Raw genomic sequence first — 14,325 nt, forward strand, 5'->3', positions numbered from 1 at the left:
TGGCAAAATGGCTGTACAGTTAACAAATAATTTTATTTTATACCAGCAACTGAATATAGCATATGGGACAGAAATCTGAAAACTACAACTTTAATACTAACAATTCTTATAAGTAATACATACATATTTTTCTCATAATTTATATAAGCTGTTCATTCTGATAGGGTGATATTAAAAACTAATTAGTTCATATCAACTATTTAGACTTAATTACCAAATTTGTAACAATTAAGCTCACCAAATTACCTCATTAAGATGCTGCTCTTAACATAAATATAGAAAGCCAGTTGTATTTTAAAGCATGTATTTGAAACCTCAAAACTAATTTTTTCCAGGTTTCATAAGAATATTAAAACAAAGCTTAAGTAGAAGGCAGAGAAGAATAATCACAGCTCTCCATTTAAAGATAACATAGTCAGTGAACATTAACTAAGATATTCTGCCAACTCCTCAAAGTTAATTTTTTGTAGAACACAAAGCTGCAGCTACTGGTCCTCTACTTTTTGCATGAAATACAAGGGAATAGCCACAGATGCTCTTCAAAGCACGGGTACATGATTGTCCAGGGCACTAACACAGACAGGAAGAGACAACAGGCCTATTTATACAGGACAGAAACAGGCTGAAGGATTTACACTGTTTTTAATCACAGAATGCATATCAGAATCACTGAGGGTTTTGGGGGGTTTTTGCGCTGCTGTTGTTTTTAAGAAATATTGATATACCCTTGCCCCTATCTTTGGAACCTGGTCATCAGTTTTTTGTTTTTTTCAAGTGCTCCAGATGATTGTCATGTATAGCCAGGGTTAAGACTTTATAGCAGAGTGAAATTAAAAAATGTTTTCACCTCAGTGTAAGTACTAGGCAAAAAAGAAACACTATATATATCGAGAGTAATGTATAAGAGCACTTTACATTTCCTATGCATGCCAATGCACCATTTCCTTGCCTCTTACTCTACCTCCTCTGAAAAATAATGGTGGGCCTAAAAGATTAATTTTTAAACTGCTTCTTAAAAGCACAGATTTCTTTTGTTAAAATACATACAATGCAAGTAAAGAAGAAAATAATCAGAAGTAGATGAAAAATTCCAGTAAAACTTCATTACGAGAAATTTCTAATAAAAAATTCTTCCAATATATTCAATCAGTTCAGTTCACTTCAGCCACTCAGTCATGTCCAACTCTTTGCGACCCCATGAACCAGAGCACGCCAGGCCTCCCTGTCCATCACCAACTCCCGGATTTCACTCAGACTCACGTCCATCGAGTCAGTGATGCCATCCAGCCATCTCATCCTCTGTCGTCCCCTTCTCCTCCAGCCCTCAATCTTTCCCAGCATCAGGGTCTTTTCAAGTGAGTCAGCTCTTCATATAGAGTGGCCAAAGTATTGGAGTTTCAATACTTTAGGTTTAAAAATATGTCTACTATCTTAACATTTCTTCCTAGAAATGCAATATTAAGTATCATTTGTGAGGCATGAGGTACTGTGCACTTCAACTCTAAAAATAAATCTATAAGGCAGATATTACTGTCTACCTTTTTTTACAGATGAGAAAAAAAACCTCTGACAATAAGAAAATTACACAAGGTCAAGAGGTAGGTAAGTAAGCTGGATAAGTGCCATAATTTGAGCTCATATTCACTTGACGTGAATCTTGAAAGTGCTGCACTCAATATGCCAGCAAATTTGGAAAACTGAGCAGTGGCCACAGGACTGGAAAAGGTCAGTTTTCATTCCAATCCCAAAGAAAGGCAATGCCAAAGAATGCTCAAACTACCGCACAATTGCACTCATCTCACATGCTAGTAAAGTAATGCTCAAAATTCTCCTGCCAGGCTTCAGCAATACGTGAACAGTGAACTTCCTGATGTTCAAGCTGGTTTTAGAAAAGGCAGAAGAACCAGAGATCAAATTGCCAACATCCGCTGAATCATGGAAAAAGCAAGAGAGTTCCAGAAAAACATCTATTTCTGCTTTATTGACTACACCAAAGCCTTTGACTGTGTGTATCACAATAAACTGTGGAAAATTCTTCAAGAGATGGGAGTACCAGACCACCTGACCTGCCTCTTGAGAAATCTGTATGCAGGTCAGGAAGCAACAGTTAGAACTGGACATGGAACAACAGACTGGTTCCAAATAGGAAAAGGAGTACGTCAAGGTTGTATATTGTCACCTTGCTTATTTAACTTACATGCAGAGTACATCATGAGAAACACTGGACTGGAAGAAACAGAAGCTGGAATCAAGACTGATGGGAGAAGTATCAATAACCTCCGATATGCAGATGACACCACCCTTATGGCAGAAAGTGAAGAGGAACTAAAAAGCCTCTTGATGAAGGTAAAAGTGGAGAGTGAAAAAGTTGGCTTAAATCAACATTCAGAAAACGAGGATCATGGCATCCGGTCCCATCACTTCATGGGAAATAGATGGGGAAACAGTGGAAACAGTGTCAGACTTTATTTTTGGGGGCTCCAAAATCACTGCAGATGGTGACTGCACCCATGAAATTAAAAGATGCTTACTCCTTGGAAGCAAAGTTATGACCAACCTAGATAGCATATTCAATAGCAGAGACATTACTTTGCCAACAAAGGTCCATCTAGTCAAGGCTATGGTTTTTCCTGTGGTCATGTATGGATGTGAGAGTTGGACTGTGAAGAAGGCTCTGTGCTGAAGAATTGATGCTTTTGAACTGTGGTGTTGGAGAAGACTCTTGAGAGTCCCTTGGACTGCAAGGAGATCCAACCAGTCCATCCTGAAGGAGATCAGCCCTGGGATTTCTTGGGAGGGAATGATGCTGAAGCTGAAACTCCAGTACTTTAGCCACCTCATGCGAAGAGTTGACTCATTGGAAAAGACTCTGATGCTGGGAGGGATTGGGGGCAGGAGGAGAAGGGGACGACAGAGGATGAGATGGTTGGATGGCATCACTGACTCGATGGACGTGAGTCTGAGTGAACTCCAGGAGTTGGTGATGGACAGGGGGGCCTGGCGTGCTGCGATTCATGGGGTTGCAAGGAGTCGGACATGACTGAGCGACTGAACTGAACTGAACTGATAAGTATATACACACACAAAGATGTAAGTGAAAGTGAAAGCTGCTCAGCTGTGTCCAACTGTTTGCAATCCCATGGGGTATACAGTGCATGGAATTCTCCAGACCAGAACACTGGAATGTGTAGCCTTTCCCTTCTCCAGGGGATCTTCCCAACCCAGGGTTCGAACCATTTCAGAGGGATTCTTTACCAGCTGAGCCACTAGGGAAGCCACAAGGAAGACCCAAAGACATAAACGTGGAAGCCACAAGGAAGCCCCAAAGACATAAACGTACACGTATATACCTCATATCAATTACAGTTTCATGAAGAAAAGGTGCTGTTTCTTCAAGAAATGTAACTGGTATGATGGATATCATATAAATATCATAGATATAACATATATCTAGCATACCAATTATGGTCAAGAAAAATGAAATCATTTTGGGAAATTCCAGCTGGCAAAAGTTTTACTCAAGTCTCACTATGATTCTAAAAGAAGGAAATCAGCAACAGGGTGACAAGTGACAGACATTTATCAGCTGGAGTTTCAAAGTTCTAGAATCAGGAAATAAAGTACCCACAATATCCTTTCAGACACAGGTTCAGACAACTAAGAGAAAAAACAGGCACTACGTCACAAGGCAAACTGCTAAACTGTTTTGTTAAGTTTTAAAGCTAGATTACTGTTGTCAATCTATGCTTTTGTGTCAACCTGTTTACACAGAAATTAGTAAATTCAATGTACCTTGCTGCTGCTAAGTCGCTTCAGTCGTGTCCAACTCTGTGCAACCCCATAGACAGCAGCCCACCAGGCTCCCCCGTTCCTGAGATTCTCCAGGCAAGAACACTGGAGTGGGTTGACATTTTTGCGTGAAAGTGAACTCACTCAGTCGTGTCCGACCCTTAGCATGGACTGCAGCCTACCAGGCTCCTCCGTCCATGGGATTTTCCAGGCCAGAGTACTGGAGTGGAGTGCCATTTCCTTCTCCAATGTACCTTATCTTCATACAATTCTCTAAGGAAGCATCCAAATTCCTTAAGAAGTCCATTTTCTATGCCTTTCTGAATTTCTGCAAATGCTTTCTACCTTTTAAATTGTCTCTCTATAGCAGACACTCCTGGGTGACTCCTTAACAGTCCTCCCTGTGATTGCCAAGGTTGTTCAGTGGTTCAACCTTATCCACATGACTTAAGAGGAAATTCTGATTGGTCTAAGTTAATATGATAATACAATGCTCCCTCCCAGTCCCATTCAGTAAATGATTTATGTAAGGGCATTAGAACCAACTCTGGCCAGTGAAATACAAGGAGAAATCTGATTGTAGGGTTTTAGGAAAGGAGAGGGGGACAGCCCCCTTTGTTCCCCTAAAAGTTATTATCAGGCTATCACATTTAGAACTACTTACCGTACCATCTTTCAACCATAATGAGAGCTAGCTTGGGGAATTTTCTGGCAGTCCAGTTAGGACTCTGCCATCACTGCCAAGGGACTGGGTTCAATCCCTTATCAGGGAACTAAGGTCCCACAAGTTGTGGGTAGTGTGGTCAGAACCAACCAACCAACCCTATAGAGAGCTAGCTTAAACAGAATCTCACATTTTAATAATGGCAGAACTTGCTCAGGAATTAACCCCAACTTGCAAACGGCCATTATTTCAAATATGGGAGAAAATACACTTTATGCAGTTGAACCCAAATCTTCCTAAACCTTGAGGCTTATCCACACTTAATCCTTCAGTAATCTTTAAATCATTTTATGTCAAGTCTTTCCAATGCATCCACCCTATTTTTCCAGAGCATATACACAAACAGCTTAAACAGCAGTTCTTTCTACCTCATTATTTCAGTAGCTTATAACTTAAGTTAGAAGTTGCATTAACACTGGCATAAAAACAGCTGATTCTTAGCATATACCTAGCCCAGTAGGGCAAACGGTACATAAGTAAGCTAGAATGGTTCTTTAGCTGTAAGTGTTCAGAACACTCTAGACTACAGGAATTGAAAGCAATGGTTTAAGAGCATGTCAGTTAAGTGGAATTTTGTTAAGGACACGTGTCACAAACACATTTCTGTATATGACTGATTATGTATTTAACAAAAAATATATTCTTTTTTTATGTGAAGTGGGGGATGGGGTGGGGAGGCAACTAAGAAATCCTACCAAAAAAAAAAAAACCTTAGACAAATGTTTCCAGGAGAGAAAATGGAAGTAAACCTAGAGTCAAGGAAGTATGAGTATGAATCTATTTAGTCTCAACTCCAGCCAAGTAGCACTGCAGTAAGAGAACAGAAACTATAAAGAACCTTTACAACCTTTAGTTGTTCTACTGTTAATGAATTAAAAATGACAAAATCCCACAATTCAAAAAGTTCAGGCAATACACACAAAATGTATTATTTGCTTAATCTGCATAACAGCCAAATTCATTTTATCACGTTATATCAAGGCTAACTATAGTAGTTCCATTGACAGAAAATATTTGTTTTCTCTTTTAAGAAATATTAGCTGGACAAATTATTTCAAGTAGAAATTTATCAGAGATTCTGGAACAACTATTCAGTATTAAAATAGCCAAATACTCTTGATATTAATAATCATGTTATTTTCTACTTCCTAGCAAAATATTTAACAAGCCTTACTATATCCCAAGACTTCCCTGGGAGCTCAGCTGGTAAAGAATCCACCTGCAATGCAGGAGACCTGGGTTCAACCCCTGGGTTGGGAAGATCTCCTGGAGAAGGGAATGGGTACCCACTCCGGTATTCTGGCCTAGAGAATTCCATGGACAGAGGAGCCTGGCAGGGTGCAGTTTCATGGGGTCTCAAAGAGTCAGACATGACTAAGTGACTTTCACTCACTATACCCCAGGTAGTAAATGGAGGTTTCAATTAGAAATCCCCATATGAAGGACTTCACGGTGGTCTAGTAGTTAAGAATCTGCCTGCCAAAGCAGGGGGCACAAGTCCAGTTCTTGGTTCGGGAAGATCCCACACACTGCAGGGCAACTAGGTGCACATGCTCTAGAGTCTGCACCTCTAAATAAATAAATCTTTAAAAACAAAAAAAGAAAGAAAAGAAGGACCCATAAGAAGCACAGAACTAGAGATTTTATTTCTGGAATTAAAACTCCAATTTGTACAGATCTTGGGGTCAGAAACTATGTTTCCAAATTATTCTCCATAGAATTATAAAGCAATGAACACCACAAAGTTACAAATGGCAATAACATCCACATCTTTAACAGTAATATTCATTCATTAAGAAAAGCACTTAATGTTTATTAAACTCAGTTTATGTTCACCTAACACACTAAATTAAATGTCCTGGCAGACTAATAAGAGCAGGAGTTTTTAATCTGGATTTTAAAAATATTTAGTTTGTTCGAAATTCCCTGGCAGTCCAGTGGTTAGGACTCAGTGCTTTCACTGCTGTGGCCCAGGTTCAACTCCTGTAACTAAGAGCCTACAAGCTGTGCACTACAGCAAAAGTAATAATAATAATTAAAAAAAATTAATGCAGAATTTGTTGATCAAACACAAGTGGGTATGAAACTGGATGGGAAAAAGTTACATCTTTATTCTACTAATCTGTAATTGATATTTAGCATATCTTTAATTAAAAACATAAGCAATAATCATGAAAAAGACCACAAATAACAAGTGCTGGCAAGAATGTGGAGAAAAGAGAATCCTTGTACTCTGTTGATGGGAATGTAAATTTGACAGCCACTGTGAAAAAACAGTATGGAATTTCCTCAAAAAAAACTAAAAAGAGAACTACCAATGATCTACCAATTCCATTCTTCGGTATTTATCTGAAGAAAATGGAAACACTAATTTGCACTGATACCTGCACTTCCATATTTATAGCAGCATTACTTACAAGAGCCAAAATAAGCAAGCAACAAAAGCATCCATCAACAGATGACTGGATAAAGATGAAGTGGTGTGTGTATATACAACAGAGTACTATTCAGCCATAAAAAAGGATGAAATTTTGCCACTGGAAATAACATGAATGATGAACCTGGAGGGTATTATGCTTACTAAAGTAAGTCAAAGGAAGACAAATGCTGTATCTTATCACTTATTGTGGAACCTAAAAATAAAGCAATGAATACAGCAATACAGAAAAAGACACAGAGAAGAAACTAGTGGTTACCATGCAACTCTATGACAAGAGAGAAGGGAGGAACAAGAAAAGGACAGGGAATTAGAAGGTACAAACTACTACATATAAAAAACTACAAGGATATACTCTATAGCACAGGAAATATAACCATTATTTCAAATTCAAATGAAGTATAATCTATAAACATTTAGAATCACCATGCTATATAACTGAAACTAATAAATCAATTACACCCCAATTTTTAAAAAGTGTCAAAAAAAACACAAACAAACCAGTAAGCAGCAAGCCATAGTGGGATTATCTACAGCTGTGATTTTTTTACCATTAGAAAATACAGATATTTTCAAAACACTTCAGCTGCTTCAAGTCTCAAATTCTCCTTTATGTGCATTACTAGCCTAAAAATTACTCTACACCATTGGACACTGTTGAGATGCACATCACTGAATTTACTTTTTAAAAGTAAATTAAAATTTTGTTTTAAAGTTTTACTTAAAAATCATATTCTAACTGTGTCCTCACCAGCATGTATATTTAATTTTGCACAATTAAAATATTACTTTAAGAAAGGGTCCACATGTGTCAACAGAGAATCAAAGGCATTCATGGCCCAAAAAAGGATAAGAACACCTGGGAGAGACTTGCAGAGCAAGAATAAGACTTTCCAGAGGATAACGAAGCATAGCAATTTAAGAACAAGAAAAAGCCTCAGAGCACATTTAGTTGAAACTCCTTGTTTCAGAGATAAAGAAATTGTGGTCTGGTGACAGCATCCCTGTGCAAGGTCACACACACAACTAATTACTGACAGAACCAGAGAATACAGAATCTGCTGTTTTCTGGCTCAGGATTCAAGGCTAAATTAACCTTGAGGCGACTTGGCTGTAACAAAGCAAGACAGGGCAAAGACGACTCTGCAAATACATGCCAAAATATTATTAAAGAGAGAAATTATATAGAAAGATGAGCTAGTTTGCAAAAGAAAAGGATAGGCTGAGGTGTGAAAGCATATTGAAGATAAATTCTACTACAGGGCATGCCAACACAAACCTTGAAAAAGACAAGAAAGAAAACAAAAAGGTGACACCTTCTTTGCACAGAATGCATAGGCATAGTTTAAATACCTAAATATTCCAAACGTTATTAAAATATATTGTCTCTCCCACTTTTCCTGAAACATATACTTCTTGGTCGTTTTTCCCACTTTATACAGGGACACGGGCAAAGTGAAATTTTTACTTTCCTCCTTATCTATGATAGTAAGTAAAACAGCATAAGCACAACAGCAAAAATCAAACAACAGTTAGTATCCATACCAAGGAAACAACAGAAAGAGGGTAGTTGCTACTACTCAACTCTAGCTAAATGCTACCAAGCAAAGAACAGTCACCTTAAGAATTCTAGATGGAACAAAAGTATCCCTCAAAAAATGACGGTGAAATTCATCTTCAAAGGAAAAAAAAAGACAAGATCATGAGACAACTTGTTCTAAAAACAGGAAGTTTCTTTGTGCAAACGTAAATAATTAAGCTTATAATTTCTTGAATGAAAAACAACAAAAATAGCAAATACGTGGCAATGTATAATCGACCAGGAGATGGCAAACTTTTCTGTAAAGGGCCAGCCTGATGATAACAGCAGGTTAAGAAGCAACAGTTAGAACCTGACACAGAACAACATGCTGGTTCAAAATTAGGAAAAGAGCACATCAAGGCTGCGTATAGTCACTCTGCTTATCTAACTTATATGCAGAGTACATCATGCAAAATGCCAAGCTGGATGAAGCACAAGCTGGAATCAAGATTGCCGGGAGAAATATCAATAAGGTCAGATATGCAGATTATACCACCCTTATGGCAGAAAGATTTCCCTGGTGGCACAGATGGTAAAGCATCTGCCTACAATGCAGGAGACCTAGGTTCGATCCCTGGGTTGGGAAGATCCCCTGGAGAAGGAAATGGCAACTCACTCCAGTACTCTTGCCAGGAAAATCTCATGGACGTAGGAGCATGGTAGGCTACAGTCCAGGGGGTCAGTCAGACAGGACTGAGCAACTTCACTTTCTTTCACTTAAAACGGCAGAAAGGAAAGAGGAACTAAAGGGCCTCTGGATGAAGGTGAAAGAGGAGTGAAAAAGGTGGCTTAAAACTCAATATTCAGAAAACAAAGATCACAGCATCCAGTCCCATCACTTCATAGCAAATAGATGGGAAACAATGGAAACAGTGACAGACTTTATTTTTAGGGGGCTCCAAAATCACTGCAGATGGTGACTGCAGCCATGAAATTAAAAGGTGCTTGCTCCTTGGAAGAAAAGCTATGACAAACCTAGACAGCATTTTTAAAAGCAGAGACACTACTTTGCCAACAAAGGTCTGTCTAGTCAAAGCTATGGTTTTGCCAGTAATCATGTACAGATGTGAGAGTTGGACCATAAACATGGCTGAGGGCTGAAGAATTGATGCTTTTGAACTGTGGGGTTGGAGAAGACTCTTGAGAGCTCCCTGGACTGCAAGGAGATCAAACCAGTCAATCCTAAAAAAAAAATTAGTCCTGAATATTCACTGGAAGGATTGATGCTGATGCTGAAGCTCCAATATTCTGGCCACCTGATGCGAAGAACTGACTCATTAGAAAAGACCGTGATGCTGGGAAATATTGAAGGTGGGAGGAGAAGGGGATGACAGAGGACGAGATGGTTGGATGGCATCACCAACTCAATGGACATGAGTTTGAGCAAATTCTGAGAGATGGTGAAGGACAGGGAAGCCTGGCATGCTGCAGTCCTTGGGGTTGCAAAGAGCTGGACAAAACTGAGCGACTGAACAACACACCAGGAGACGGCAAACTCTTCTATAAAGGACCACTGTGATGATAAATGTTTTTTAGGCTTTGCAGGCCAAAAAAATCTGTTGTAAATAACCAATTCTGCACTTGCAACACAAGAGAACCAACAGACAATAAACTAACAGGTGTGGCTGTATCTCAGCAAAATTTCCTTTACAAAAGCAGGTGGCAGGTGTATTTGGCCTGTAGTCATAGTTTAACAGGCTTCCCAGCTGGCATAAGTGGTAAGGAACCTGCCTGCAGTGCAGGAGACTTAAAAGACAGGGTTCAATACCCTGGAGGGGAAAATGGCTACCCACTCCAGTATTCTTGGCTGGAGAATCCCATGGACAGAGGAGCCTTGAGGGCTACAATCCACAGGGGCACAGAGTCAGACACAGCTGAAGCAACTTAGCACGCACAGTCTAACAATCCCTAGTCTTTTCTTTTCAACCTCTTTAAAACACGTGTGATAACTTAAAGCAAAATTTGCATCACTGTCTGAAGGGGTATGTGAGCCATGCAGATAGACAACTACAGCATAGATGAGTGTAAGGAAAGGGCGGTATGTGGGGACAAGATTATAAACTGTAGTAAGTGTAGCATGTTGAGTTGTGTACCAATAAAGATATATTCAGGTTCTAACCCCTGGTATCTCTGAATGTAATTATATTTGGAAATAAAGTCTTCACCAAGGCAGTCAAATTAAAAGAAGATAATTCTCGATTTGTGGGGGCCCCAAATCCGATGACTAGTATCTTTTTAAGAAAAAGGAGAGAGAAACATAGAGATATACAGAAAAGAAAGATAACCAAATGAAAATGGAGGCAAAAATATGAGTGACATAGCTGTAAGTCAAAGAACATCAAGGATTTCTGACAACCAGAAGGCAGAAAAGGCAATAAAGGTTCTCTCCTAGAGCCTTGAGAAGAAGCATGGACCCGCTGCTACCTTGACTTCAGACTTCTAATCTCTAAAACTAAGACACAACATGAAAAGTCTTAAATCTATTGAAAAAATTGAATTCACACTTAAATTCCTCCAGGTTCAGACAGTTTCACCAGTAAATCTTCCAAAGATTTCTAGAGAAAGAATGCCAACCTGACACAATGTCTTCCAGAAAAATAGAACAAAATTGACAGGAAATAATAATCCCTATCATTTTTATGACACTACCTTCACATGGATACCAAAACCAAAGACAATGTAAGGAGAAAAAAAAAAAAAAAACCTGTAAGACCAATATCCCTCAAAAAAAAATAGAGTAAAAATCCTCAACAAAATATTAGCAAATCAAATTCAAGAAAATAAAAGACAAGCCTTATTTTGGGACTATATTTGCTCACCCTTCTCTCAGTTTCTTGAATAAGATAAAAACATATGAAATAATAACAACATACTGTTGAGTTTGTAAAATATTTAGCTGTCATATGTATAACAGCACAAAAAGGGAGAAGAGAGAGCTGTATAGGAATAAAATTTCTGTATCTCACTAGAATTAAAACTAGTGTGTCTAGAGTAAATTCTAGTAAGAATACAGTAAGCCTGAGCGCAACTCCTAAGAAAATAATACAAAAGAATATGGTGAAAATAACATTAGAGGATCTAAAATGTTATACTAGAAAAACACCATTTGATGTAAAATTAGAAAGCAGTAGAGGCGGAACAAAACATCAGACAAGATATGAAAACATACAGAAAACAGCAAAATGGCAGATTTTATATCTTACTACATTAGTAGTAAGATATTACTACTACATTACTACTACATTACTATTACTACATTAGTAGTAAGATATTACTACTACATTACTACTACATTACTATTACTACATTAGTAACATGTATATCTTACTACATTAGTAACATTTAACTACATTAAATGTAAACAATTAAAGAATCCAGTCAAAAGGCAGTGTCAGACTGCAAAAATATAAATAACACAATCTAAATGTTCATCAACAGAAGAATGGATAAAGATGTGGTGTACATACATATATATGTTTGTGTGTGTGTGTATATATACATATACATACATATATATATACACACATACACACACAAAAACCCTTCAAGATGTACAAGCTGGATTTAGAAAAGGCAGAAGAACCAGAGATCAAATTGCCAACATTCACTGGATCAGAGAGAAAGCAAGGAATTCCAGAAAAACATCTACTTCTGCTTTATTGATTATGCTAAAACTTTAGACTATGTGGATCACAACAAACTGTGGGAAATTCTTAAAGAGATGGGAATAGCAGACCACCTTTTCTGCCTTCTGAGAAACCTGTATGCAGGTCAAGAAGTAACAGTTAGAACAGCTGGACATGAAACAATGGACTGGTTCAAAATTGGGAAAGGAGTACGTCAAGGCTGTACACCATCACTCTCTTATTTAACTTATATGCAGAGTATATCATGTGAAATGCCAGGCTGAATGAAGCACAAGCTGGAATCAAGATTGCTGGGAGAAACAGCAACAGCCTCAGATATGCAGATGACACCACCTTATGTAAGAAAGCAAAGAGGAACTAAGGAGCCTCCTGATGAAGGTGAAGGAGGAGAGTGAAAAAGCTGGCTTAAAACTCAACGCTCAAAAACTAAGATTATGGCATCCTATTCCATCACTTCATGGCAAACAGATGGGAAAATAGTGGAAATGGTGGCAGATTTTATTTTCTTGGGCTCCAAAATTACTGTGGATGGTGACTGCGGCCACAAAATTAAAAGATGCTTGCTCCTTGCAAAAAAAGCCATGACAAACATAGACAGCGTATTAAAAGGCAGAGATGTCACTTTGCCAACAAAGGTCCATCTAGTCAAAGCTAGACTACTGGTTTTTCCAGTAGTCATGTACGGATGTGAGAGATGGACCATAAAGAAGGCTGAGCACCCAAGAATTAATGCCTTTGAATTGTGGTACTGGAGAACTGTTGAAAGTCCCTTGCACTGCAAGATCAAACTAGTCAATCCTAAAGGAAATCAACCCTGAATAGTTACTGGAAGGACTAACACTGAAGCTGAAGCTCCAGTACTCTCACCACCTGATGCGAAGAGCCAACTCACTGGAAACGACCAAAAGACCGTGATGCTGCAAAAGGCTGAGGGTGAGACAAGGGGGTGATAAAGGATGAGACGGTTGGATGGCATCACTGACTCAATGGAAATGTAGTTGTTGTTCAGTCACTCAGTCATATCTGACTCTTTGCAACCCCAGGGACTGCAGCACACCAGGCTTTCCTGTCCTTCGCTATCTCCTGGAGTTTGCTCAAATTCATGTCCATTGAGTGCTCAAATTTGCTCAAATTCATATCCACACACACACACATATCTGAGTCACTTTACTGTACACCTGAAATTAATTCAACACTGTAAATCAATTTTATTTCAATTAATACTTTATTGCTAAAAAATGCTAACCATCAGAGGCTTCAGTAAGTCATAATCTTTTGGCAATAGTATCATAAAAGATCACGGATAACAGATCACATAAGAAATACAATAACAATAAAAAAGTTTAAAATATTAAGATTTATTGAAGTCTGACACAGAGACACAAAGTGAACAAATGTTGGAAAAATTGGCACCAACAGATTTACTTAACACAGAGTTGCAACAAACTTTCAATTTGTAAAACACAAAATATCTTCAAAGCACAATAAAAAGGTATTGGTTGCTTCCCCTCAAGACTAAGTGGCTGACAGGGAGTTGCTGGTTTGCTGTTGCTGCTGCCCAGCATCACTAGTTTCCTACTAAATATCGCTAGCCTGGGAAAAGATCAAAATTCAAAACTGTAAATACAGTTTCTACTTGATTGCTTTTGTACCACTGCAAAGTTGAAAACTCAAATTGAACAATCATAAGTTGGAAACTTTCTGTAATAGATTTTATAACAGTTAGTAAATGAGTTCAGCAAGTTTGCAGAGTACAAAATAAATATGCAAAAATCAACTGCATTTCTAATCTGAAAATGAAATTAAGAAAACAATGCCATTTATGAAGCATCAAAGAGAATGAATTACTTAGTAATGAGTTTAACAAAAGAATTACAAGACTTATCTTCTGAAAACTACAAAACATTGTTGAAAAACCTAAAGATCAACTGTGTAAATGGAAATGACAGCACACAGATCAGAGCAAGTAAGATGCAATACTCCCCAACTGATCTGCTAACTCAAAACAATCTGGCTTCTCTGAAGAAAATGACAAACTACTTCAAAAATTCACATGGAAATTCAATGGACTCAGACTAATAAAAACTATCTTGAAAAAAGAACAAAGTTGAAGGATTCATTCTTCCAAACTTGAAGATTTCACAAT

General features: G+C 38.1%; 2 protein-coding genes across 9 annotated transcripts in view; one reads left to right on the top strand and one right to left on the bottom strand.

Annotated features, from left to right (window-relative positions):
- CNOT2 (CCR4-NOT transcription complex subunit 2) overlaps nt 1-14,325 on the bottom strand; it is a 132,156-nt gene that overhangs the window by 97,009 nt on the left and 20,822 nt on the right. The window lies entirely within an intron of this gene.
- The window catches only part of LOC107131684 (atherin), a 58,731-nt gene continuing 54,931 nt past the window's right edge, over nt 10,526-14,325 (top strand). The window contains exon 1 of the mRNA XM_059887266.1: nt 10,526-10,570. Within this exon, the coding sequence (XP_059743249.1) occupies nt 10,526-10,570 (45 nt within the window). The remainder of the gene's footprint in view (nt 10,571-14,325) is intronic.

Source organism: Bos taurus, chromosome 5 (genome assembly GCF_002263795.3).
Source record: "Bos taurus isolate L1 Dominette 01449 registration number 42190680 breed Hereford chromosome 5, ARS-UCD2.0, whole genome shotgun sequence".
Classification (NCBI taxonomy): Eukaryota; Metazoa; Chordata; class Mammalia; order Artiodactyla; family Bovidae; genus Bos; species Bos taurus.